The sequence below is a fragment of the Lipomyces japonicus genome (assembly GCF_038497905.1).
Source record: "Lipomyces japonicus strain CBS 7319 unplaced genomic scaffold V1514scaffold_10, whole genome shotgun sequence".
In the NCBI taxonomy this organism is placed as follows: domain Eukaryota; kingdom Fungi; phylum Ascomycota; class Lipomycetes; order Lipomycetales; family Lipomycetaceae; genus Lipomyces; species Lipomyces japonicus.
In genome coordinates, this window is record NW_027117822.1 from 278371 (window position 1) to 303691 (window position 25321).

Below are 25321 nucleotides of genomic sequence, written 5' to 3' on the forward strand. Positions count from 1 at the left end.
ATCAAAAATCAAAAATATGTAAAATCCACGACTAACTTTTTTTTCAAGTGTCGCCAAGTCCTAATTTTTTTTTAAAATTACAACAACACTTGATCATTGTAAGCTTTTTCGGCAAGGTCGATTAAAATGTCAAGTTCGCCACTGCTTTCACACATTGCTTTAAAAATTGAATCCTTATCTTGCAATAACAAAAACGGCTTGTTGTATTCCTTAACCTTGCCATGATCCAATACCAAAATCATGTCATAATCAATAATCGATCTTAATCTATGCGCGATGGTTAAGATTGTGGAATCAGAAAATTCTTGCCTGATTGTGAGTTGAATTTGCGCATCGGTTTGATAATCGATCGATGCAGTAGCTTCATCAAGAACAATAATCTTGGGTGATTTTAATAATGATCGGGCAAGGCACATGAGTTGTCGTTGACCTTGGGATAAATTTGAACCACCTTCGGTTACTGGACTATCAAGCTTGTAAAAAACATTTGTTTCCCGAATCTGAATTTGTTCCGCAGTAAGTGAGAGTGAAGACCAAACACCAGAAGCGGGAGGAATATCATCAATAAGTTTAACCCGCTTGAGAGCAAGGAAAACTTCACTGTCAGTGTAGTTATCGAACGGGTCGAGATTTGATCGAATAGTGCCAATAAATAAAGTCGGGTCTATTTAAAAAAAAATAAAAATTTAACACCAGCATTAAGAAAAAAATTTTTTTTTGTCTTAATCGTTGCTTACCTTGTGGAATAATTGTTAATCCCTCTCTCAAATCTTTCAGTCCGATCGAACTAATATCGATCCCATCAATTATAATCTTGCCAATTTCCGGTTCCAAAAACCGAAACAATGCTGACGCGATCGTTGACTTGCCGGCTCCTGTTCGCCCAACCACGCCAATTTTCCATCTTGGTTCGACCTTAAACGACACGTCACTGATCACGGTCGGCAAGTTTGGTGCGTACCGCAACGTAAGATCTTGCACATCAATGGCACCTTTACTAGGCCATCCAGGTGGTGGTCTAGAATCAGCAATGATTGGCTCCGCTTCCGGTGTCAGATTGAGATATTCCTGTACGCGTTCGACCGAGTTCATGTTCATTTCCAATGAGCAATACGCGTTAACAAACCATAACATCAATTCGGTAAACGTGATTGCATATGTCAAGCACAGGCCAGACAAAGCAGCATCCATCTTGCCAGTTTTAGCAACCACAAACACGGCTGCCACGGTCGACACTATACCGCCAATAATATCAACACGGAATGCTAGCCACACGTTCAATGCCCAAAACGCAAAACTTGTTCGCGTAAAGGTTTCAACGTGAAAAATATTTCGGTTAAAAAATCGAGATTGTACTCCGTACGCCCTGATCGTGCTGACTCCGCTTAAAGTCTCATTGAAATTTTGAAAGATTGGACTGCGGTTCATGGAGTTTATCCTGGTAATCTCAAGCGTGGGCGATACGAAAAGATTAACCACAAAAAAAGACAAGACTGCGACAAAAATTGCTGCAAAAAGAAACTGTGGCAGCACTGATGAAATGATTATTAAAACCGCAATTACTGATAAGCTAGAATAAATTGTTGCCGAAACACTAATGGCAATGGTTTCATCAATCGACTGAATATCTTTAGAGAACCTATTAATAATTCGGCCCACCGGTGTAATATCAAAAAACCTTGGTGTCGCTCTTAATACGTTTACAAGAAGCCGGTTAAACAATAGCTTCGAGGCCTTTAAAGACCCAAAAGAAATCAGTAATGGCCTCGAGCACGCACAAAGAAGGTACAACAACGTAAGAAGACCATAAATTTTCAAATAGTAACTTGACTTGTGACGTACGTCCTTGACCTCAAATTCTTCCTCAGTTTGAGACCACTCATTGGACCAGATGCGAATCCACGAAGTGAGTGTAAGTTGCACGAGTTGCTGAAACGTGAACAAAACGAACACCAGTATCCAATATTTCAATCCTCCCATACTCAACAGATAATCCTTGTACACTTTCACTTGAACCCGGCCATTTGTTTTTTCTTCTTCCTGATTAGGAGCCGGCTTGGATTTAATCAAGATTTCAAGTTCTTCCTCCGTATCAGCCACTATCTCGTCATCTTCATCGTCGTCATTGTTCACACCATCGCCTTGTTGAGTAGATTTAAGTGCGGCCAATGCTTTGTCGGCTGCTTTTGGCAAGTTAACCGATGATGAGACCCTTGACTGATTTCTCGAATTACTCTTCGACATTGCTGCCGAAAGACTGGAGTCGTCACCAAGCACGCCGGATTCGAAAACTAATTCGGGAGTGCCCTGAATTCTGACCTTGCCATTTTCAATCACGACAACATGATCCGCACCTACCAAGGTAAGCGCAACATTATGCGTAACCAAAATGCAAGTTCGGTTCTGCATCAGTGGTCCCATAATACATTTCTCATAAATCCATAACGCAGAATGTGAATCAACAGCGGAAAGACAATCATCAAGAATCAAATGTTTTGCAGAAGAGTAAAGTGCGCGACACAGTGAAATACGTTGCTTTTGACCACCTGATAGTGCAATACCTTTCTCACCAATCAAGGTCTGATCACCATATTCTAGAATATCCAAATCACGAACCAAAGCACAAGCATGAACACAAAGCTGATATCTTCGCTCATCGTAGGAAGCGCCAAACAAAATATTGTTACGAATAGAATCATTCAATAGCCAAGCTTGCTGTGCACAATAGGCCACGGAATCAGAAAACCCTGAAACTGGATCGACAACTGGGGGAGACCCATCACGAATGATTGGCAAAAACACTTTACCATTTAACAAAGTCATTTCTCCCAACAGTGCCATAAGAAGCGATGTCTTACCAGATCCGGTCGGTCCAGCAATAATTGTAAACTTGCCAACTTCAAAATTGACGTCCAAATTTTGCAATTTGAACGTGTTTTCAGTTTTACCATCATCCCAAGAGAAAGATGCATTTTGAAATCCAATAGTTGGCGCACCTTCTTCAGGATTTGAGATTTGATCATACTTGGAAGTAGTTTCCTCTTCCATAAACTTTGCCACACGACTCAGCGACACCTTGGCTTCAAACGTCTGTGACAACACATCAGCCAGTCCATCCATTGGAGTACGCATCAAGCCAAAAAGCACGAGCGACGTAAACGCAACCGATGCAGTTAGGTCATTTTTAGCAACCAAAGTATAAACGCCAAACGTGACCAGAGTAATAACTGTTGAAAATCCAAACCAATACGTTGCTCCAACCGACCATACTATAGCTCGTCTCAAAAGAAGCTTGATCATGTCACCGCGAAGTTGGTTAATAATAAACTCGTACCTTTCCTCCCAAACAAAATATTTCACAATTTTAATACTCTGAAGAGCCTCATTGCAACGTTCAACCAATTTGTCGGAAACAGCCATGAGCTTGCTCTGAATAGCACCAAACGCTGCACCGATATAATAGTTGACAGGAAATAAGGCGACCATCGTTGCCACACCTGCAAATGCACTCACGCCCAATGTTTTGTACAACAGAATAAAAGCCACTACAATCATGACCACAAATTTCACCAACTCTTGAACTTTTGTAAACGAATCTGCAATAACAAATGTGTCCATAGCCATTAAATTAAGAATTGCTCCATTCGTGAGCGTTCCATTCTCAGACTCGTCGTCCTTTTTTTCCTTTTTAGCATTTCCCTCTTCTCCTTCTTCCTCTTTAGGAACAAGTGTAGCATATCTTCGAGAAAGGGCATTATTATATAGCTGCGTCCAGATGACTTCTCGAAGACGAGTACAAATTCGTCGAAATCCCCAAAGTGACAGCAAATTAAACACAGCGCTAGCCAAAACGGTAGTCGTAAGTAAGAAAACATATAACCATGCCATGTGTCTCGGCTGGTCTTCTGGATTTTCCAAATACACCAAAATTTTGTTTACTAGGATAGTTGGTGCAAAAATTGAGATGGCGTAAAGAATTGTCCAAATACTGCTGACGGTGAATTCGAAAGCGAAATAGCGAGCAATGCGAAAAGTAAACGAACTACGTTTGCTATAAATATCTGTTAATAAAAGCCCACTTTTAAAAAAAAAAAAATCTAGCGACAAGGTAACAATAAAATTAGTTTCTTACGGAAGCAATTCAAATTCCTTGAAAATCTTGATAGCATTAAAACGAAAATTGAGATCCCAAATATCATCCGACGTGACTAATCGTTTATAACCTATGACCACCAAACTGTCCAACCAACCCAGCGTAAGTGTATCAAATAAAGAACAATACGGCTCTGGATTCGGCTTGGTGCCTTTTCTAACTTCAACATACGCCGGCACTCTGCCGATTGGCGAAGCAAGAGCGATGCCCCATAAGCCACTGATGAAAAAAAAATTGACAATTGATAAAACCTTATCAAAATCCTTATGAGGAGATACATAAGCACTTCTGAGATGTACCAGGGATAGTGACCATTCGACAAAGTAGATTGCCGCAATGTGAACCCACAAATCGCGAGGCGGGTCAGCTACAGTTCTGGAATTTTTAAAAGATGCAACAGCCAAAACATATGCCTAGCAATGTCAGCAAAGTAAAAACTACCAAAAAAAAATATCAGAAATGTCAGCCACTTACCCATAGAGCGCTATGTGCGAGTGCGGCGATGCTAAGATGACTGCCTTCTTCTCGAGGGTGGTAGAAAACAAGGAGCACAAAAATGACAATGTTTAAAACGAATAAACCAAGTAAAATTACTTGTTCAATAGCAGCCCTAGTCCTCACACCTTTTGGTCTTAAAAAAGCTATTTCAACATCATTATTTATGTCAGCGCTGACAGTCGGTTGCGACGGCGCAAGCGGATTGTCAATATCAAGTCTGCTAACTAAGGATTCTGAGACTTCGGAATATTCAGCAGATGCGTCGGTCGTATTGAGTCTATAAATAGGATTTTCTTCGCCATCGTCGGCAATTGATTGATTGGCATTCGGATATATCAAGCCACCGGAATTGAGGGAAAGTTGTCGAGAACGAGAACGACGCAAAAATCTTCTCAAGATTGATCGAAGCGAGGTAACTAGAAGTGAACCAGAGACAATAATAATAGCAATTGGCACCAAGATTTGCAGGTATCTAAATAACCAATAAGCAACTTTATTAAATCAACTATAAACGAGCCTGCGAAGTCATACATTTCAGAAAAACGGGTTGTAAAATCTACACCGTCCCATATTTGCTCCGAGCGAGCATTGAATACGCCCATTATATGGCAGAGCTGCACTGAATGGAACACACAAACGCAACGAACTATTGAAAAATGAAGACGGCAAATTGTTCCTTTATATTTATAAGATATAAGCAACGGGTCCCAAATTAAAATTTGAGTTTTTGGATTGCATATTTTGGTGCTTCGTGCAGTGCAGCGCTAGTACTGACACAGGTTAGTGATAATAGCTGTATTACTCACCGCTTCGCGAAATGGCTTCGAAATCTACTAGAGAAAAAAAATAGAAATGGATGTGCTGAACATGAGTCATTAATATACGATACAAATAAATGATCAATTGCTTCAAGTACAAACTATAACATATACAAATGTTATTTGAACGACGTAGTAATTGGTCGAGGAACGAAGCATTTTTTTTAACTTTTCTGACCTTTTTAGTACAAGGCCCTTTGAATCTTATTACAAGCTCACGAGCCCCTTGCACGCTGATGAGGTTTAGGGGACAAATCAGCAACCATATGGAAAGTCAAACCTACAGTTCTGTTTTTTTTTCTTGCCATGCATGTTTATTCGCCATTTACTCGCCAACAACCTTAAAAGGAATAATATATAGTCGGGTGCGGAGTTATTTTATAGGGTGCTTACTGGAGTTGATATTTCACTGTTGTTTTTGGTTGAGACGGTTGCAAATAGACGATGGACCCACCTTCTCCCACCTCAACACCTTCCCCGACTCTTGGGCCGAGTTTGGGGACAACAAGCCTCGGAGTCGTGGCCACCAAGCGAGACAGGAGGAGGTTAAATCTCTCAGATAGATATGCACAATTAACAAACACATTTACCACACAAAAGGAAATAATTTACAAGGACAGTTTGGAAGCACTGGAAGTTAAAATGAGAAACCTGCACTCGGCTTCGGATTTGGAATACTTGGAACGAGTCACAGATCTGGAAGAGATACGAGACATACAACTGACGAGTTTATATTTATACGAGCAATATTTGTTTGAACGTGCAGAGCATGACTACGAGCGGGACGTGCAGGCTGCTGAAGAAGAATATACTGCAATGGCGACGAATTTGCGGGAAAGGCTGCTGAGCAGACTGGAATCACAGAAGCGCAAGCTACGAGAGGACAAGGAGTTACTGGACATTGCGAACGACCATTCACTACTACTTAGTGTAGCAGGTTATCAGACGCCAGGTTCGCCAGGGGGCAGTGGCGGCATGATGGGATCAGTGGGCGAGCGGCGTAAGAATCTTCGCCGGCGCGGTGACATGGCGGTCGCATCAGCTATCATGGAAGGGGCGGGAAAGAAGCGCAAACGTGGAAAAGGAGGTGATAAAGAGGAATTGGCAGCGTTTTGGAGCGACAGGGAAGCGCTACCGTTTGGTTACCATCGTGATCTCGCTGAGAAGGCTGCCAGCAGCACCACGAGCGGCACCGGCAGGCATCGTGAGAAGCCGTTTGGAGGCCTGCAGGGTTTGAAAGCAGACGAGGCCAATGAAGATTTGGCGGTGATGCGCAAGAAACGGAAACCACGGAAATAATTTTTTGCTGGTAGTGAAAATACACATGCTATGGTCATATTTGCGTATGTAGACTCGGTATAATTGTGACAGCGTGTCATGAAGTTGTGCAGGGGCACCCCGACTGGGGCGCGCCCGTGTAGAAGTTACCCGGTGCCCTTACCCCTGACTCCACCACAGTAGCCATTCTGGCGCAATCAAGACAGGTGAGCGCCTAATCACGTCGTTAAATTGCCTCGGGCGCCCACACTTGAGTTCTGAATTTTCTTCCCTGTTCACGACTTGACACTTCTCATTGCTCATTGCTCACCTGTCATTGTTTATTTTTTTTTACTTGGTCACAATGCCTGCATCACACTTTGATACGCTTCAGATTCATGCTGGGTAAGTAAACTGTGACATCTTGATTGAGATCAGGCTATTAATGGCGCCATTCCTGCAGTCAAGAGCCTGACAAGGCAACCAATGCCAGAGCTGTACCAATTTATGCTTCCACCGTATGTTTGCCTTTTTTTTTCTTTTTCTTTTTTTTTTTTGTTTTGTTTGTGTATGGTGGGCAATTGAAAATTTAATTGTGTTCGTATAGTCTTTTGTTTTTAATGATTCCGCCCATGGTGCTAGGCTTTTCGCTTTACAAGAAGCTGGAAACATTTACTCCAGAATTGGCAACCCCACGGTCGATGTGTTTGAAAAGCGCATTGCCGCACTTGAGGGTGGTGTTGCTGCTGTTGCAACTTCGTCTGGCCAGGCCGCTCAATTCCTGTAATGTCACACCATTAAATTCGTTTATTTTTATTTTATTAATGCTTGGTTAGTGCCATCACTGCTCTCGCCGAGGCCGGTGATAATATTATTTCCACTTCGTATCTTTACGGTGGCAGTTACAATCAATTCAAGGTCTATTTTGCCCGGTTTGGAATTCACACCAAGTTTGTCAATTCCGACAAGGCCGAGGACTTTGAGAAGTTGATCGATTCCAAGACAAAGGCCATCTATGTCGAGAGCATCGGCAATCCGAAATATAATGTGCCCGATTTTGAAAAGATCGCCGAGGTTGCGCACAAGCATGGCGTTCCGTTTGTGGTTGACAACACGTTCGGTGCCGGTGGATACCTTGTCCGGCCATTCGATCACGGTGCCGATATTGTAGTCCATTCCGCCACCAAATGGATTGGCGGTCACGGAACTACCATTGCTGGTGTCGTTGTTGATTCCGGCAAGTTTGACTTTGGCAAATACCCGGAAAGGTTCCCACAATTTTCCAAGCCTTCCGAGGCTTATCACGGTCTTAGATACGCCGAGGCGTTTGGCAATCTTGCTTTTGCAGCTCGTGTGCGAACTGAAGGTTTGAGAGAACTTGGTTCAAGCTTGAACCCATTTGCTTCTTTTCTTCTTCTTCAAGGTCTGGAGACCTTGTCGCTCAGGGTTGACCGACATGTGGACAACGCGCTTGCGCTCGCCCGCTGGCTCGATTCTCAAAAAGAATACGTTTCCTGGGTGTCATATCCTGGTCTGGAAAGCCACCCATCTCATGAACTGGCCAAGAAGTACCTCAAGCGTGGATTCGGTGGCGTCCTTTCTTTCGGTGCCGTTGGTGGACCCGATGTCGGCGCGCAAGTGGTCGACAAGCTCCAGCTGGCTTCAAACTTGGCTAATGTTGGTGATCTTAAAACTCTTGTTATTGCTCCAAACTTTACCACTCATCTTCAATTGACCGAGGAGGAGAAAAAGGCTGCAGGTGTTACTCCGGACCTAATCCGTGTCTCGGTTGGCACTGAGTTTATTGACGACATCATTGCCGATTTTGAGCAAGCTTTCAAGGCTGTCAAGGCTACTGCCGAGTAAGCGATAATTGGTTTATTGTGGTTAACGAATCTGGGTACTTTTGTTATTTTATTTTATTTTATTTTATTTTTTTTTTTTTGGAGGGAGGCAATTGATATAATGTTACAGTAATAAGTAAACTTCTATTTAGACATTGTGAAAGTTTTATTCAGTGATACAGACAAACCCAAAACCCGACCAATTATTTGTGCAAACTAAAAAAAAACACTATACCCCAACCATACAACAATTTTAAGATACTTTTTTATTCTTTAAACCAACAAGATCGCATTAACGCAGCCATCGCGATCAGGCTCGTTAGTAATCTGGGCGTATTTACCCCAAACGACTTTGCCGCCAGCAGTAACAAGTCCCAATTCAGAAACGTTGACTTCAATAATGGTACCTTTGGTCAAAACACCGAGCTGAGTATACAGCGTATTTTGTGGATTCTTTTTCACAGATAAAATTGGTAAGTGAACCGTGACACCAAGTTCTGGATGAGTCACGTTGGCTTTCTTTTGTCTCAATGCGGATGGCCTAATGATGCGCTCGAATTTAACCGGGCGTCTAGTAAAACCTTCACCGACGAACGTGTGCTTCGTGATCATGCGTTTCCAACTCTTATGTTTTGACTTTCCTGTTTTGATAACCTTGAACATTTCTTCTTCCGAAATTCCTCTTACTTTAGGTAACGGCACGGCAAACTTGGCCGCCTTCTCCTGCCGCTTTTGCTTAATTGAAGTTGATAACGCCTTGGCCTGATTCGTATTCTGACGATCAAGCAAATACGCTGGCAATCCATCAGGATCATCTGGTGTAGAAGTCGTGTTTTTCACGTTTGCCTTCTCATGCTGTTTCAATTTCTTCTTCATCTCAACCTTTTCAGCATGGCGCTTCTTCGCGAACATCTTGGCCCGGAAACCAGTCAACCGCTGAGCATCTTTGGAAATGCGATGAGATTCACGAGCTTCTTTTTTTCGCCTTTAAAAACCAATTATAAGTATTTTAATAAAATTGTGGTTATATTGTGCTAAACTCACTTTCGCTCTTCGTAATCTAACCGCCTTCCATGCTTCTTAATATGTTCTTCGATATAATCGTTTTGTGGCTGCACAAAAAAAAATCATAAAACTCCTGTTAACAAATAACGTTCATAATCGTATCCCAATTAATTATATAGCACTCACCATTGTTAAACAATAGTTATTTAATTATGCCTATTGATAATCTATATGGCGATGGCGCAGATTTTTTTTTTTGAGGTTTTTTTTTTCAGTTGGGAGTTTCCACATTCAAAAAGTGTGGTTAGGGTGCGCACTTGGCTGAGCCAAACCTTAATTCAATCAGTATTTTGTCGAACGTAATGAGCGTACGAATTAAATTAAATACAAGAAATGAACGAAATTATATTAATGAGGTCCATAATTTAACACTATATTATCGAGACTGAGTCAGTTGTTCTTGTTTGTGGGGGTCGTAATTCAAAATCTTTCGCGGTTTTGGTTTACAACGCAAATAAACGGTATATAGGTTGACCAAGTCCTGATGGAATTAGAAACAAGTAGGGATATTGTGATGTAAAAAAAAAAATAATGAAATAAAAAATTTGTAAAAAAAAAAATTTCCCACCTTGACTAGAACTACTAAGCAACTAGTTATTGCATTTCTTGTGAACGCATCTGGGACATGCGTCCGAAACTTTGGAAAAATGTATGACAACAATCTATAAACGGTTAAAGAAAATATAAATTTATAAAAAAAAATAAAATAAAAGGCTAACCTTGAAGTAGCAGAACTTAGCACTGGAAGCATTAATGCGCCTCCAAATTTCATGACCGTGTTAGAATTCAGTCGATCTAAGGGTAAGAAAATTGCCACACCGCCTTGCCGGTCGGCCACCTGTTCGATCTGTTGCTGCTGCTGTTGCTGATTATTTTCGGCAGGCAGTTCTTCATTATTATTTCTTGCTTCATCAACATTTAAAACCACCCCATTTTGGGCGGCTTCTCTTTCCCATTTAGCTTTGATTCGGTCCAAGATTCCACGTTGCAAGTGCCGATGCACAATGCGCATGCCTACAAGTCCCCAAATACTAAAGCCTGCTGAGCCAGGAGTCGCGGGAGAATCCGCAGTCAATAGCGCAGTGAATGCTAGCCATCCGTCAGCAAACCTGCTTGACGATCTGGACAAGCATAGTGAGAGTGGTATTGTCGGAACAAGAACTACTCTCCCTGGATGCGGATTAGATAAATAAATGAATACAGCACAATTAAGAAAAAAAAAAGTCAACATACTAAGCTCGTGAATGACATCTGTAGGAGTGATTATGTTTCTGACGTTCACATTGCCGTTAGCCAAGACCGACATGTCATACCACGACTTCCATCCTTCTGGTAGCATGAACTGTGGCACCTGCTTTGTCAACACCATACGTTCAACCTCCTGCAGCGCTGCCGGCCGTAAAATACCCCTTGCTTGCTCAAAGGAGCAAGTTAACATAATCGACCACGCTCCTTGCCTGTACAACAAGTCATACACGCTTCGCAACAGCACGTTGACGGCCTCGACGCCGACAAGCATGCCAGCGTAAGATGCCAACGTGTTCTCCACATTCCTGCGCGAGCGAAGAAAATAATTTTTCGATCCAGCAGCTTCAATAAATAATCCACATTGCGGACATGGCAAGCCTGCTCGCTCGGGTCCGATCCATTCCAAAAGACAGTGCTCGTGGGCAACCAGGTTGCACTTGCAAGGGTGCCGCCAGTCATCGTTCGTGGCCTGTTCGTCTTCATCCGTGCTTTCAAGCAAGCATATCCAACACTTCTCGGCTTCTTCTTGAATTACTGAATTAGGCATTTTATTTAAAAAAAATTTAGTTTGTATGCAGATGGGCGTAAACCTTTTGGCTGGACCTTGATCTGTTGCAAACAGAATCTAAAGAGCATGACAGCTAAGGTTCTGACTAATATTAAAACCCATATTAGGTGATGTGCATTTATATGTTCCGCAAGTTATTCTGTAATTGAACGACAAGAACCGTATGGCATTGGCTTAAATTAAAAAGTAAACATAGATATATACGTGGCATATAAAAATACTGCTTGCCAAAATTAAAAAAAAATGGTATCTGTTTAATAAGTTTTTAAATCAGAAATTGCAATCGTTCTATGAACCTTTACTTATGTTCTACGAGAACACACTCATGCGCAATGCATTTTTTTACTTTGTAATTAAATCAAGAAAGCCTTGATAAAAACCTGTAAGATCAAGTCATTTACAATAGTTGAGTGTCAAGCAAGATCGACGAAACTGCGGTTGTGTGGTTTCGACAGATGTTGCAAAGTCTAATTCATTCATTATGCTAGCGTATTAAAAAAATAAACTTCATGGTATGCATTCCCAAAAAAAAACAGTTAGAATATACCTATATTCAACTTCAGGAATCTTCCTTTTCGTCAAGTTATAAATAGTAATGGTTAGCATGTCATGAAGGTGGAGTGGCAAGATTAAGCTAAATGGGAGGTTTAAAAAAACCTTAAACCCGAACCAATACTTTTGTAAATCAATTAAAGATCAACAATACAACTAAAATAGATCTTGATCTTCACCAAAACTAGCCTTGAAATGACGGAACCTCTCTCGAAAGTTGGCAACAATCTTGAGCAATTGGAACAAATTTTTCAAGATAGACAAGATCTTCAGTCAACGAATGCTGATGCGGCACAACTGCTTACTTTCAATAAATCACAACACGCTCAAGATGTGTTTTCGATAAGCAACAACAACGTTAGCAGCAATGTTGGTGATGATGATGATGATGCTGTTGACATTAGCAACGACAGTATTAGTCACACTTTTAAACAACACGTATCGACAATAAAACGGAAACGCGGGCGGCCGTCGAAAAATCTGATTACGGAACCACAGCCTGCTCTCGAAATCCCACCACAGCCTCCCAGTGAATCTTCACAGGGATTGATTGAGAATGTTTCATCTCGACAGTCAACGCCGACAATGAAAAGGAGGCGAGGACGACCACCAAAAGATCCAACTGCAGGACCGCGACCTCGACCGCCTTCGAAACCTAAGCCGGCAAGATCTCTGGAATTGGAATCGGAATCAGAGCCGGAACGACAATTGTCAGAACAACATGAGGTAGAAGAGCCGCTTCAAGTTTCAGAATCTGGACGTCCTATTCGTAAAGCGGCCCGTGCATCTATTGATTATTCGGTACTATTGCAGACGTCGGTGGACGACGATGAGTTTCATGCAGACAATCACAAAGAGATATTGACGCCTGCAAAAAGAGGAAGGGGACGGCCTAGAAAAGATGGTACGGTGGCACCTCGTCCACCATCAAAAAGACGCATCAGGCAAGACGACGACGATGATGATTTTGTTGTAACAAATAATGGCGATGATGGTCATGGAACTGAGGAAGATTATGACGTTGAAGATCAAGTCAACGACGATTTCGCGAATGATAATGACTTTAGTGATGATGGAATTAAAAAACGCAAGCCAAATACAAAGGTAAAAAGGTTAGTCCAGAGCACGACTGCCATTAGGCAGATGGAAATCCATTTTGGAAGTCGGCCAGATGTTATACTGGACGCGTCGAAAAGAAGAGATAATTGGGTCAATAGTCTTGTGACTTTGTTTGAAGCCAGGCTTGATGATGCGATTAACATTAAGCAGATAGCAGGGATTCCGTTTAAGGGACAAGTTTCTGTGCCACTAGACGACTTGGCAGCCAAACCACATCTACCGTCGGAAAGCACTGTTATCAGACTAGATATTGGTCCTAAGGATAATATTAAGTCTGTTGACTTGTTCCCATTACAATCGCATAGGTTAGAACCGTTAACAGAAGGTAACCGGAATGGAATATTGTTACATTGTGGGAAATATATTACTGGTGCTGAATGGGCGCCCAAGTCCATTGGACGTAAGTGATTATATGATTTTTTTTTAATATCGATTTTAATTAATATCGGAAACTTACATTATGATTTTTTGTAAGAATATCAATATTTGGCAATATCTACTGTTATAGACAATTCTGAATTTGAGATTCCGTTGATGGAGCAACGCGGCACACCATCGAGTATTAGCATTTGGAGAATAAATTTGCACGATAATAATGATTTGCCGAAATTAATATTGTGCATTCTTCATGAATGGGGCACGGCTTGGAATGTTTCTTGGGCTCCGGTTGAGGTTACCAATAATGATTCCGTGCTCGGATATCTGTCGGCTAGTTTCCAAGATGGCATTGTTCGTGTCGTGGAAATTCCGGTTAATCACGGTAACGATGTGGAATATATACGGATCGACAAGCCTGCCCGAATGATTTCGCTACCGAAAATGCTGATAACTTGTCATACTTGGACTGGGGCCACCCGAGTCGCGGTGGGATGCTCCAACGGGTTTATTGCCATATTTGACTTGGATTTAGCAAATGATGATGAGGGCGGCAGTGTAGACGATGGCGATGACAACGTTGAACGACCGGTGCCGTCGATTACTTACCCATTACATAGGTCGACAATATTGTCGATCACGCATGTGGGCGCGGGTAATGAATGGACAGTCGTGACCACGGCTGTGGACGGGAATACCAAGATCATTGATACCAGGGACGTGACGACGTGCTTATCGCAATCGAGTAGGAACAAGGGGTTTGCGTCAGTTGCCAAGTACTCCAGGCATGTGAACTCTATAATCATGCCGGATGACTTGTCATCGACTAAGATCTTGCCCATTCGAGGCATGACCCATGAAATTATGTTTTCCAAGCACGAGGCATCCATCATGACGATCGCCACAACGGATTGTCATCCGTTCACGTTGGTGGGCAGTTCCGACGGCGTGGTCATGATCGGCAATGTTGCTGCCAGGGCCCTGATCAATCGCAGGGAGATTTACAAAAATTGGGTGCAGACGCAATTAATGAAGCTCGAATACTCATCGTCACAAAACCGGTTCAGGTTTGTGGAAGGGTACGTGAGTTCGGCCACGGTGCAACGCGGGGCCACGCCATCGTTCACGGTACAACCTAAACCAGTATGCGTGTCTTCCTTGGCATGGAATCCGCAAAAAAAGACTGCGGGTTGGCTTGCTGCTGGGTTTGCGAACGGCTTGCTTCGCATTGAGAATTTTTTGGTTAGCTAATTTTCACCATGAGTAGTAAATCGTCTATTTTTTTTTGTTTGTTGAATTATCTTCGGCTCGACGCCGTGTGCAAGAAGGACCAAATGGGAAAAAGTTTGAATTAAAAAAAAATTAAGAAACAAGAATCTATTACCACGTGCGCCAAAAAATGAACAAATGGGGTTTTAAAAAAAGAAAAAAAAAAGACCTTTTTCAAATCATTTGGCGTATTTTTTTTAAAATGGTTTACTTTGTCAAGGTACGGATTTTAAGAATCCTGGGCAAACATGCCCAACCCGTCAACGTCCTGTGTTGAGACCGACTTCCTCAACTTGAGAAAGGTCACGCTATCAGAAGTAACTCTAAGTATATATGTTTATGAACAGGAACAAATTTGCAAAAGTAGGCAAGTTTTCTCAACCTGTAGTAGTATATTTGTATAAAGTAAGTCCAAACGAAAACATGAAATTCCAAAATGATATGCAAAGTACTACTACATGTGCATGTGGAGAGCAAAGAGCGAGGCGGGGTTTGAAAAAAAAAAAGTTGGTCTGTGTGGCGCGGGGGAGATTGGCAACCACTTTTTTTTAGGTGTGGAAAAAAAAAAATTATGTGAGTTGACTTCCATTTCTCAGGTCATTCAATATTTATTTTAAGTTTTTTTTTTTTTTTTGTTGTTCTTTTCCAATGCGTGCTCAGTCAGTGCTCACGGTACGGGCATTTGCAAACGCTATTCATTTAATTTTTTCAGTTTCTTTGCCTTAGGCAAAAAGTCATATTACGCACACTCAACCACGCAATTTTTTTTTTTTTTTTTGCATATCACGCACGTCCTACAATTAATCCGTATGCGACTTTCCATATTCGAAAGTTATCACCCCACCATCACGTTTCTATCGTAAAAGCAATCAAGTTTGAAAAATACAAAAATAAAATTAACGAATCATGCAAAAAAAAAAATCTCGTATAGTTTTACAGTTCCACCTTGCAAAGTTTGGTTGTCTTTTTTTTGCTTGATTTCTGGCCAATTGAGAAAATCGAGGGAGGGCAGTGTATTAGTTAAATAAGTTTGGGCCATTTTTGTTAAGATAAAAGAAAAGGTTTGGAGTAGCATTGCACATACCTCCCGTATATAGAAAATAGACTTCAGGGGCTACAGCCGTTTTTGTAGAAAATTAAATTTTATTTTTGCAAACATAGATTTGTTTATATTATATAATACTTTGTCGAAAAAATAAATGACCAAAGAATTATGCAAATAAAATCTCCAGTATGACGATAAATACATTTTAAAATTTTGTCGTTAAAATTTATTATATAATTAAGAAATTTGTAATAAAAAAAAAAAAAAAAAAATAAACCCATATGCCTAACCGTTCCTATATCCAATAAATAATCGTAAAATCGTAAGCAACAAAAAAAAATAGTTACAAAATAATAATTCTAAAATAACGGCATCTGAACCCGCGGATCAACATGATTATGACACTGACCATGATCCTGACGCGAGGAAGAAGAAACTGAAGATGAAGATGCAACCGAACGTCGTCGTGATTTGGCTGATGAAAGCATTTTGGACATTGAAAACCTTCGCGTGCCCGCTGACCATTTAGATGGTGACGATAATAAGTTTGAACCAACAGGTTGTGTTTGCCGTTGCTGCGAAGCCGGCGTGAATGCCGCATCGTACAGTTCGTCCCTGGCAATGTCTTGCTGCTTCCTTTCAGGCTCGATATTAGCATCATGATCGAGACCTGGGAATGCGGGCAATAATTCCAATTTGGCTTCGTTAAGATCAATCAAATCGGAGTACAACGTGCTTGGTGACGATGTCGCCGGTGATGAAGAGTTAGCCCATGATCCAGTGGACGAAAAAGATGATCCCGAAATCGGTCGACCCTGTTGGTGCTGGTGATTGTGCAGCCTCTGTTGTGACGGGGGACCCCAAATCATTTGCTGGAATCGCATGGATGCGTCAAGAAATTTAATGCCTAATCCATCATTCACGTCGGCCCTGTTTCTAAACGGATTGTTGACACTATGCGGAGTAATGGGTGATGACGATAGCGATGCTGCCGCAGATGTTGTTGATGATGAGGATGATGATGATGATGAAAACGATAACGAACAAGACACATGCGTTGGTACAGACGGAGTGAGTGGAGTAAGAATGCCCTTCGCCTTGTCAATAAACGTGCGCGGCGGTCGTGGCGGCGGGGTCACCGGAACGGCAGTAGCAACTGTGGAGTTCGTGGTGGGAGCAGAAGAAGTAGCGGCAAAGCCTGCCTGCATGGCCTTGACCCGGTAGTTGTGTTCTTCGGTCGACACTGTCAGCCTGCCGATGCTAGACATGGAAGCCACGATTTCCGGGATCGTGATGCGACGGGCCGGGTCAATGTCGAACATGCGGTTGAGCAGCAAGTTCAACTCATCGGACACGGGCAAGATGCGTTGCAAGTATTTGGGTGACCTTAAAAAGGCCTGAAACGACGCGTCGGATGCAGATGCCATCTTCCATGGATTTTGGCCGCAGGTAAGGTTCACGAGAATCACGCCCAGCGCCCAAACGTCGTTCGGGACCGGATCATAGCCAGTAATTGATTTTGTCAGGCATTCCGGTGACATGTAAAAAGATGATCCGCAACCGAAATCATACGATATTGGATCGGTCGTGGCCAGGCCGAAATCGGAAAGCTTGACTTCGCGACCGTTCGTGCACACGAGCACGTTCTCCGGTTTCAAGTCCCGATGACACACGCCAACCGAATGACAGTACCATACGGCATCCACTATTTGCAAAAACACATGAGTGGCCAGATGATCGTTACCAACATAAAGCTTCTTTTCTGTGATGTTGGAAAACAGATCACCTTCGGGGCAGTATTCCATCACGACGTACAAGCCATCAGCCAAATCCAAAACTTGCAGCACGGACACAATGTTGGGATGTGAATGCACGAGACTGAGCAACGCAGTCTCACGATCAAGCGTGTCGTCGTTAGGCATGGGCTGTGTAAAAGGTTGTCCCGATTGCTGATTCCTCAACATGGCCTTGACCGCGTACGGCACGGCGGATGCCACGTCAACCGCAGAGAACACGACGCCGTAAGCTCCCACGCCGAGCACGTCGGTTAATTCAAGACGTGAATCCAACACGGTGCCGATCCGTTGGCGAGCTTCAAACTCAAGGGCAGGGTTTGCAATCATGATTCAAACTAATTTTTTTTTTTTTTTGGTGGGTGCGTTCGCCCCCCTTTGACGTAAGCAAAATTATGAGAATTGATAAATATGATAAGAAACACAAGTGACGAGATCAACCCCAATTCTGAAAAAACCTCAAAGGCGAAAGACGCAAAATTATAAGATCAAGATTTGAAAAACAGACCAGATCACACGACGGCAAAACAGTGACATATATATATTCATCTGTAAAAGCTGGTTTCGGAAACGGGATCATTTTTGAATTGAAACCGAATCCCAATTTAGGACGAAAGACGTTTTCACCACGATAAGGTTTTGCAGGAAAAGTTTGATTTGAGTACCGCGTTATATATATAATCAATGGGTACCCTGAACTAGTCCCGAACGAGAATGCAGCACAGATGATCTTTTTTTTTTCCCTTGCCTTCTGTGGCCATTCCAAGTCACTCGTGTGCTCACGTGCTGAGCGTAATTATTGTTTTGCAGCCCACGTGACTTGCACGGGGTGTTGGAATTTATTGATCTTATTATTGCTTTCACGTTAATAGTTTGAGTTTGCATTTTCCAGGTGCCATCAATTCGTCAGGACACGTTTGCTCGAACCTGCCGGCTGCAAATGTCATATACACGCACGGACGAGTACTCCTCTTATAAGCGACAGCGAATAGGTGTAGGTGGTCTGTCACCATGGCAGCAACAGCAACAACAACAGCAACAACAACAACAGCAGTCAAATTACGACGATGACGATCAACAACAGCAGCAACAGCAGCAACGGCGGACAGGTACGCGCAGAACAGTGGACTACACAGGCACGGTTGCTAGGTGGAAACATCGCCGTGCGATTGCTGCTTATGGTTCAAGTCCTGGCGTGATTCGGCCGAGCAAGAGTTATATTATCGACGTACGCGGTTATGATAATTTTTTTTTACTATTTTTGTTAATTGATTTTTTTTTATGATAGGTTCTTCCACCTCATGCGTATACGAGCAACCCTATAACGAGCACCACTGCAAAATTTGTGCATTCGAGTGTGAACAAGATTAGGCATCCGGTGAATTTGGTCCGCGTAAGTTGAAAGTTCAAATTTAATCAGGTGGCATAGATGGCTTATGTGTTGTTGGTTGCAGTGGACGCCAGATGGCAGGCGGTTGTTAGGAGCCAGCACGATTGGCGAGTTTACATTATGGAACGGCATGTCGTTTAATTTCGAGACCATCATGCAGGCACATGATCAGGCCATCCGGGCTGGCGAATGGTCACATAATGGCGATTGGTTTGTATCGGGTGATCACGAGGGCGTGGTCAAGTATTGGCAACCCAACATGAACAACGTGAAGGCGATCGCGGCCCACAGGGAAGCCGTGCGTGATCTGTCGTTTGCTCCCGGTGACGGCAAGTTCGTGACCGCGAGTGATGACAGCACGCTCAAGATTTGGAATTTTAATGAAGGCGAGGTCGAGTGTACGTTGCAAGGCCACGGATGGGATGTCAAGTGCGTGCATTGGCATCCTTCAAAGGGCTTGATCGTGTCCGGATCGAAGGATAATTTGGTCAAGTTATGGGACCCTAGGTCGGGCAAGTGCCTGACCACGTTGCACCGGCACAACAACACCATCACGCGAGCACAGTTTCAACCCACGAGGGGTGACCTGCTGGCTACGTCGTCACGGGATCAGTCGACGCGGATATTTGACATCCGCATGATGCGTGACGTGGCGGTTTTAAAAACCGGCAAGGCGGATATCACGACATTGACGTGGCATCCTATTCATGATTCGCTCATTGTCACCGGCGACGCCGATGGTGCCGTTAATTATTATCTTTTGGACTCTTCCCAGGCAGGGTCGGCCATCACTTCGTCATCGTCGACAGCTATCGCGGCGGATGCGCCGTTTTCTTCAACACCGGTCACTGCCACATCTTCTTCCACGGTCGTGCAGGTTCAACCTTACCAAACAATTCCGTACGCTCATGAGAGTGCGATTTGGTCAATGGAATTCCATCCCATGGGTCATGTTCTTTGTACCGGCTCGAATGACCGGTTCATGCGGTTTTGGTGTCGAGCCAGACCTGGAGATCAAGAAACGTTTGAAGATGTATATCATAAAGGTCCTACTACATAACTACGATTGCTATGGATATAGTTTGTTACTGTATAATTTAATGTATACTAGTTAATTATAATAGCTATATCTGTATATAGATATATTTAGATGAATTATTACATTAAAATATCCGCACCAGGAAAAAAATTAAAACTACAAATAAGAAAAACCCGAGCCATGCTTGCCAACCAACACCGGAACGCTCAGCCATTCGAATCATACGGTTGTACGTGCCTTTTAGTCTGACCCGCGTACTGTCAAACCCATTTTCCTAAAGCATTTCGTGTTAACTTATATATTTCAAATTCAATTGAAAAAAAAAAAATAAAGTACATACCAAGCTGCCCATTAACTTGGTTGAATCTCTAACTTCTTCTCCAATCTTTGTCGTAATCTAATTTATTCGTTCCAAATTGACATTGTGGTTAGACAAAACAATATCGAAAGATAATCATGATTGATAATAACAATAATATTAATCCACCTACGTCTTTTAATAACTTGACCCGTGCGGTCAGGCCTTCCAGCTCGTTATCATTCTGAGATTCCAACCCACTCATGACCGAGTCACTATATTGGCCCCGGTTATTCGGCGTGGCGGTTCTAAATCCTGCCACGCCGGAGCCGGCCGCAGGTGACGACGGCCGGGACGATGAATCGTAGCCGTCGAATAATTGCGTGCGGGCATCTCCTCGCTGGTGAAGCGTGCTTGTGAACCTAAACAAAGGGGAAAAAAAAAAATTTCAAAACATTACAAGTGTTAGCAAATATTAAGAAGCTTTAATCTTTAAATAAAGTAAAAAAAATAAGTTTTTTTAAAATGGCACGCATGAGCATTGGCGATGTTATCGTCCTCATTGTTTAATAATACCTTGATGAACTCATTGCGACCTCGCGCCCTCCCAGAAGTTTCCCTTGCCTTTTGTTATCTATGTAGCAAATTCTCTTTAAACTTTTGCTGGCAATTGTGCTATTTGAAAAAAAAAAAAAATAGAAAAACTATAAAGTTTCAAGTTCTGTAAGACCAATTCATTGAACAATTGATAAATGGTTGCACGTTGGATGGCATATCAGTCGGTAACTAACATAGTTGTTCATTTTACTTGAACCGGGTAATCAGTCAATTTTACATATCGGTTTGAAGTTACCGGGGATTAATTAAATACAGTATATTTACCGTCTGAAACGTGAGCTATTTCGTATTAATGTTATGGTACAATGGGCCATTGGGCCCATAGAAGCATATATATTTGAAGAAAAAAACACTGCTGAATATGACTGGCAACCCGACCCCTTTGCAATTGCTATGTAGGCTACAAACAAAATTTATATGTACCTTGATACCATCTTTAAACACGGCATAATTTAATGCAAATTATGCAATTGAGCATAAGAACTCCCAATGATTTAGCAAATGATTTCGCATTGATTTTTAAATCTTGAAACGCTTCTTCCCCCTCTCCCTTTCCCCTGCGAAACTTCAATGTGAGAGAGTGCGGAGAGGTTAATCCGCTCCTGCACGTACACATTTTCTCTTTTTTTTGCTCTGCCCTTTTCCCCCAATCGAATAGCAAACCAGGTTGTTTATTGATTGAATTTTTTTTGTCTTTTGCAAACAAAATAAATAAATAACTTTTCAATAAAAAACTCCCCGTTTGCGGGAGAGGTAATGGTTTGGACTTTGTCGTGCGAAGAGGATACCATTTTGGCTTATTACTTTTATTCAACTGTCCCCGCCCCACTTTTCTTTTTATAAAATCAATTTGTGTTTTTTTTCTTTTAATATACAGGGTTTCCAATTTTCTTTCCCGTATTTCCGTATTGTATTTTAATTATTACACCTCAGTATTATTGAGGTTGCAGACGATCAATTGGGCGGAAATCTGAAGTCAAGGTGATACGCTATCGTACCACCCCCCCGGGCCAGGTTTCAAAGTGAGCATTCACGGGTTTTCATTTTACGGTCCCGGAGACCAGGCTCAGGCACAGGCTACATTTGAACCTGATGCTGGAGCTCTTGCTACTGTTACTGCCACTGCCACTTCTCAGTCGGCATCCTTAATTAATCATGATGATCATGCGCAACAATTATCCATACATGCTGCGGAGGTGCCATCGTTTGAAGTCGTCGTTCTCGTAAGTATTTTTTTAAAAAAAAACGCATGCAAAGAAAAAAAAAAATTAATGGACGAACGGCAAAGAGTTAACAATACAATTTTTGGTTTGAAAAAACTATCAACAGGGCACATGTGGCGGACCATTAGAATTTGGCGTGTCGGGATACCTTATCAAGTCGTTCACGGAACCATGGGACCGGGACTCGATCATGGCCATTGATGCCGGCACGTTTATGTCCGGCATCTTGTACGCGTTGCGTCCTCAGGGCACGTCGTTAAATTTTTGCCCGCCATCACTTGGGCCGCAAAAATTGGGCACGGGCACAATGCCGTTTAATTCACCGCTGGCCAATGCGGCCCATGTGGTTCGAGAATTGGTGTCTGCCGTGTGCATCACGCATGCGCATCTGGATCATGTGTCCGGGTTCGTGCTCAATTCATCATGCTTCACGCCGGATCGGCCCAAAGTCCTTGCCGGAATTCCTCGCGTGATCGATAACATCAAGACGCATTTGTTTAATAACGTGATTTGGCCGAATTTGAGTGACGAAGGCGAGAATTCGATTGGTTTGGTGAGATTGCGCCGGTTGCATGTTGATGAAAGTGCGGAACAGGAACAGGACCCCGAAAAAAATGTTGAAGCGGATGAGGAAGCCGATGACGACGACGATGACGTGGTGGAAATTTCGGATGAGAAACTAGACGAAGGTTATGAACCGATCGCGAACGGCGTGGACATGCGAGCGTTCGCCATCTCACACGGATGCGTGCATGTCGGCGCAAGCAGTGGCGAGTCCGCAACCGTGAACGCGTATGATTCAACCGCGTTTTTCATTCGTGATCGGGCCACGGGTAAGGAGATTCTTGTATTTGGTGATGTTGAACCAGACACGGTATCGGTGCGGCCGAAAAACAAGCAAGTATGGGTGGCTGCAGCCAGCAAGTTTGGCCGCAACAAGTTGGCAGCCATATTTATTGAGTGCTCGTACAGCTCGATCCAACCTGAGCATTCATTATTTGGACATTTGTCACCACCATATCTGATTCAAGAACTCAAGACGTTTGCCAGCTTGTTGCGGTGCCCAATCGAACGGGCGGTACCACCACCACCACCACCACCGCAACCAAAATTAGTGCCTTCATCGACACCGAGTTTTGCAAATTTTTCATTTTTTGGTGATACAGTTGCCTCTACTGCTGGTGCTGCTTCTACTACGACTGCAACGGCTGCGATGATGGGCCTGCATCATCCATACTGGCTGAACCCGCACCCGCACGTACATCATCACCATCCGTTGCACCGCCGGCTGGTGCCGTATTCGCCGACGTCATCCCGCAAGGGGTCGACCGCCAGCGTGGCATCAGTAACATCGACAGGGTCGACCCACGTTCTTAGTGACGACTCCATCGTGTTTGTGTCGCAAACTGCGGCCGCATCTCAACAACGACAACTTGGCGGCGGCGGCGGGCCCGGCCCCGGCGGTGCAGCATACCGTGCCGGCCCGTTGTCCGGGTTGACGGTCGTGATCACGCACATCAAACTAGTGATTGAAGAAGAACCGTTCGGCAATCCGGAACGGCAGGCCGAACGAACGATCGAGAACTTGATTTTGAACGAATTGGAAGACTTGTTGATAAACGAGGACGAATTGTCAGGCTTGAAATTTGTGATTGCCCGCACGGGCCAGAGCTTGATTATATAGTAGTACAAAAAGGTATATAGTATAGTTATTGTAATTATAAAGTATAAATAATTTAATTTTTACATTTCAAATAAAGCATATTTAAAGCGAATTAAACTGAAAATTTTGTACTATTTTAAGCTTTAACCAGCGAATGGGTTAGCAGCAGCTTGCGAGAATGATGACTTACGAACATCGTCATGACTGCCGTAAGGGTTTTCATATGATGCGTTACCACGATCATCATACCGAGCAAAATAGTCCCGGCCATAACTGTCACCGCCGCCATCAACCGCGGAATCATAATCCCTGGCACTAAACGGATCTTCAGTTAATTCTACACCTTGCCCAGAGGACGAGGTAATGGTATTGTTGTTCTTGTTGTTATTATTGTTGTTGTTATTGTTGTAATTGAATGGGCCAATGTTGAATGCAGAATCGGAAGCAATGTCTCGCCTGTTGGACGACACGAACGCACGGATGACGAACGCGAGTGTGATGCCGAACGCGACAGTCGCGAAAAAGGCAAACCATGTTGCCGCGCGAGCATGTGAATTGATTGCACTGCATGACGCTGACCAAGGTGAAGTCATTGTCGTGTCATCAATGGCACATTTAAGGCCATGATAATATTCTGCTGCCAGGGAAACGAACCCGGAGAACCAAAAAATGGTCAGGATTGATTCGATGGTCAACACAATAACCGGATTATGAAAATTGGGGAAGAACGTGGGACCGAGCACTTGGTAGGCCAATGCGATCAACGTGATTAAGGACTATATCAGATGAAAAAGTATTACCCATTCGTGGTTAGCACAACACGGCACGATCCAAGAGTCAATATTATATATTTGAAAGTATATAAATGAATACATGTGTATTTATAAATATATATAACTATTTTAAAAAAAAAATAAAAAAATAAAAAGATAAAAAAAAATTGGACAAACTGTACAAGAAATAAATAAAACCCAAACACGGCATGATAATAATGATTCACGAGCCAGGATGAAATGCCGAGCTCGATAATGGCCAGCAATGCTTGCACAGATCGAAAAATCAACACGACCGGGAAGTTTGACAATCGTGCCATTTTTATACAATCATCTTAAATAATGATTGATCAAAGTAAACAAAATGTTGAATTGATGGTGAAACCGCTCGGCATTGTCGGGACACCCGCAACACCGCTTAATGCGCTTAAAGAAAGCGCTGATAGTGACATCCACGTGACGTTTTTTGCAAAACTAAATAATCTTAAATTCTCGACACAAATTACTACGTAAATTATTAATATAAAACATTGTCGCAGAATGTCGATACCTACCCCTTTGAACGGCTCTTATCTTCTCCAGCAAGACTCCATACATCTCACGAGAACCCAGATATCATTGTATAAACTTGAGATTGCCTTTCGATAATTGATCTTCAAAAATCTCCAATGACATCCTGCGCCACTTTCTGAAAGTTTTCCACTTTGGCTTCG

At 42.8% G+C, this 25321-nt stretch overlaps 12 protein-coding genes across 12 annotated transcripts; 5 read left to right on the top strand and 7 right to left on the bottom strand.

Annotated features, from left to right (window-relative positions):
* Positions 1–77: 77 nt before the first annotated feature.
* On the bottom strand, positions 78–4563 carry V1514DRAFT_278187 (P-loop containing nucleoside triphosphate hydrolase protein; the record flags this gene model as incomplete). The annotated part of the gene is made up of 3 exons (XM_066924979.1): positions 78–664; positions 738–4051; positions 4133–4563. Coding segments are annotated over 3 exons (4332 nt in total), but the record flags the coding sequence as incomplete, so codon positions are not given.
* On the bottom strand, positions 4525–5583 carry V1514DRAFT_14680 (uncharacterized protein). Its single transcript, XM_066924490.1, has 2 exons — positions 5183–5583; positions 4525–5123 (listed from the first exon to the last, which is right to left on the bottom strand). Exons 1-2 carry the CDS (start codon positions 5251–5253, stop codon positions 4616–4618), a joined length of 579 nt encoding a protein of 192 aa, XP_066784583.1. The 5' UTR covers positions 5254–5583; the 3' UTR covers positions 4525–4615.
* On the top strand, positions 5443–6842 carry V1514DRAFT_327893 (Sds3-like protein). Its single transcript, XM_066927065.1, has one exon. It carries the CDS (start codon positions 5914–5916, stop codon positions 6766–6768), a length of 855 nt encoding a protein of 284 aa, XP_066784584.1. The 5' UTR covers positions 5443–5913; the 3' UTR covers positions 6769–6842.
* A 25-nt stretch (positions 6843–6867) lies between these two features.
* Positions 6868–8728, top strand: V1514DRAFT_327895 (Cys/Met metabolism PLP-dependent enzyme-domain-containing protein). Its single transcript, XM_066927066.1, has 4 exons — positions 6868–7131; positions 7190–7244; positions 7334–7509; positions 7563–8728. Exons 1-4 carry the CDS (start codon positions 7091–7093, stop codon positions 8590–8592), a joined length of 1302 nt encoding a protein of 433 aa, XP_066784585.1. The 5' UTR covers positions 6868–7090; the 3' UTR covers positions 8593–8728.
* Positions 8695–9821, bottom strand: V1514DRAFT_327896 (ribosomal protein S8e/ribosomal biogenesis NSA2). The gene is made up of 3 exons (XM_066927067.1): positions 9762–9821; positions 9615–9682; positions 8695–9555 (listed from the first exon to the last, which is right to left on the bottom strand). The coding sequence occupies exons 1-3, from the start codon at positions 9762–9764 to the stop codon at positions 8844–8846; spliced, it is 783 nt and encodes a 260-aa protein (XP_066784586.1). The 5' UTR covers positions 9765–9821; the 3' UTR covers positions 8695–8843.
* V1514DRAFT_327899 (uncharacterized protein) lies at positions 9794–11552 on the bottom strand. The gene is made up of 5 exons (XM_066927068.1): positions 10869–11552; positions 10355–10805; positions 10204–10297; positions 9964–10116; positions 9794–9907 (listed from the first exon to the last, which is right to left on the bottom strand). The coding sequence occupies exons 1-4, from the start codon at positions 11428–11430 to the stop codon at positions 10012–10014; spliced, it is 1212 nt and encodes a 403-aa protein (XP_066784587.1). The 5' UTR covers positions 11431–11552; the 3' UTR covers positions 9794–9907; positions 9964–10011.
* Positions 11553–11788: 236 nt separating this feature from the next.
* Positions 11789–14924, top strand: V1514DRAFT_14690 (uncharacterized protein). Its single transcript, XM_066924491.1, has 2 exons — positions 11789–13522; positions 13598–14924. Exons 1-2 carry the CDS (start codon positions 12199–12201, stop codon positions 14746–14748), a joined length of 2475 nt encoding a protein of 824 aa, XP_066784588.1. The 5' UTR covers positions 11789–12198; the 3' UTR covers positions 14749–14924.
* A 993-nt stretch (positions 14925–15917) lies between these two features.
* V1514DRAFT_327904 (kinase-like domain-containing protein) lies at positions 15918–18177 on the bottom strand. Its single transcript, XM_066927069.1, has one exon. The coding sequence runs from the start codon at positions 17932–17934 to the stop codon at positions 16171–16173; it is 1764 nt and encodes a 587-aa protein (XP_066784589.1). The 5' UTR covers positions 17935–18177; the 3' UTR covers positions 15918–16170.
* Positions 18178–18495: 318 nt separating this feature from the next.
* On the top strand, positions 18496–20168 carry V1514DRAFT_327906 (WD40-repeat-containing domain protein). Its single transcript, XM_066927070.1, has 3 exons — positions 18496–18832; positions 18893–18997; positions 19059–20168. Exons 1-3 carry the CDS (start codon positions 18545–18547, stop codon positions 20052–20054), a joined length of 1389 nt encoding a protein of 462 aa, XP_066784590.1. The 5' UTR covers positions 18496–18544; the 3' UTR covers positions 20055–20168.
* Positions 20098–21087, bottom strand: V1514DRAFT_327909 (uncharacterized protein). The gene is made up of 4 exons (XM_066927071.1): positions 20908–21087; positions 20525–20753; positions 20374–20430; positions 20098–20307 (listed from the first exon to the last, which is right to left on the bottom strand). The coding sequence occupies exons 1-4, from the start codon at positions 20919–20921 to the stop codon at positions 20158–20160; spliced, it is 450 nt and encodes a 149-aa protein (XP_066784591.1). The 5' UTR covers positions 20922–21087; the 3' UTR covers positions 20098–20157.
* Positions 21088–22278: 1191 nt separating this feature from the next.
* V1514DRAFT_262719 (cAMP phosphodiesterases class-II-domain-containing protein) lies at positions 22279–23223 on the top strand (the record flags this gene model as incomplete). The annotated part of the gene is made up of 1 exon (XM_066924776.1): positions 22279–23223. A coding segment is annotated over one exon (945 nt), but the record flags the coding sequence as incomplete, so codon positions are not given.
* Positions 23224–23570: 347 nt separating this feature from the next.
* V1514DRAFT_327915 (uncharacterized protein) lies at positions 23571–25074 on the bottom strand. The gene is made up of 2 exons (XM_066927072.1): positions 24791–25074; positions 23571–24611 (listed from the first exon to the last, which is right to left on the bottom strand). The coding sequence occupies exons 1-2, from the start codon at positions 24926–24928 to the stop codon at positions 23979–23981; spliced, it is 771 nt and encodes a 256-aa protein (XP_066784593.1). The 5' UTR covers positions 24929–25074; the 3' UTR covers positions 23571–23978.
* Between the last annotated feature and the right edge of the window lie 247 nt (positions 25075–25321).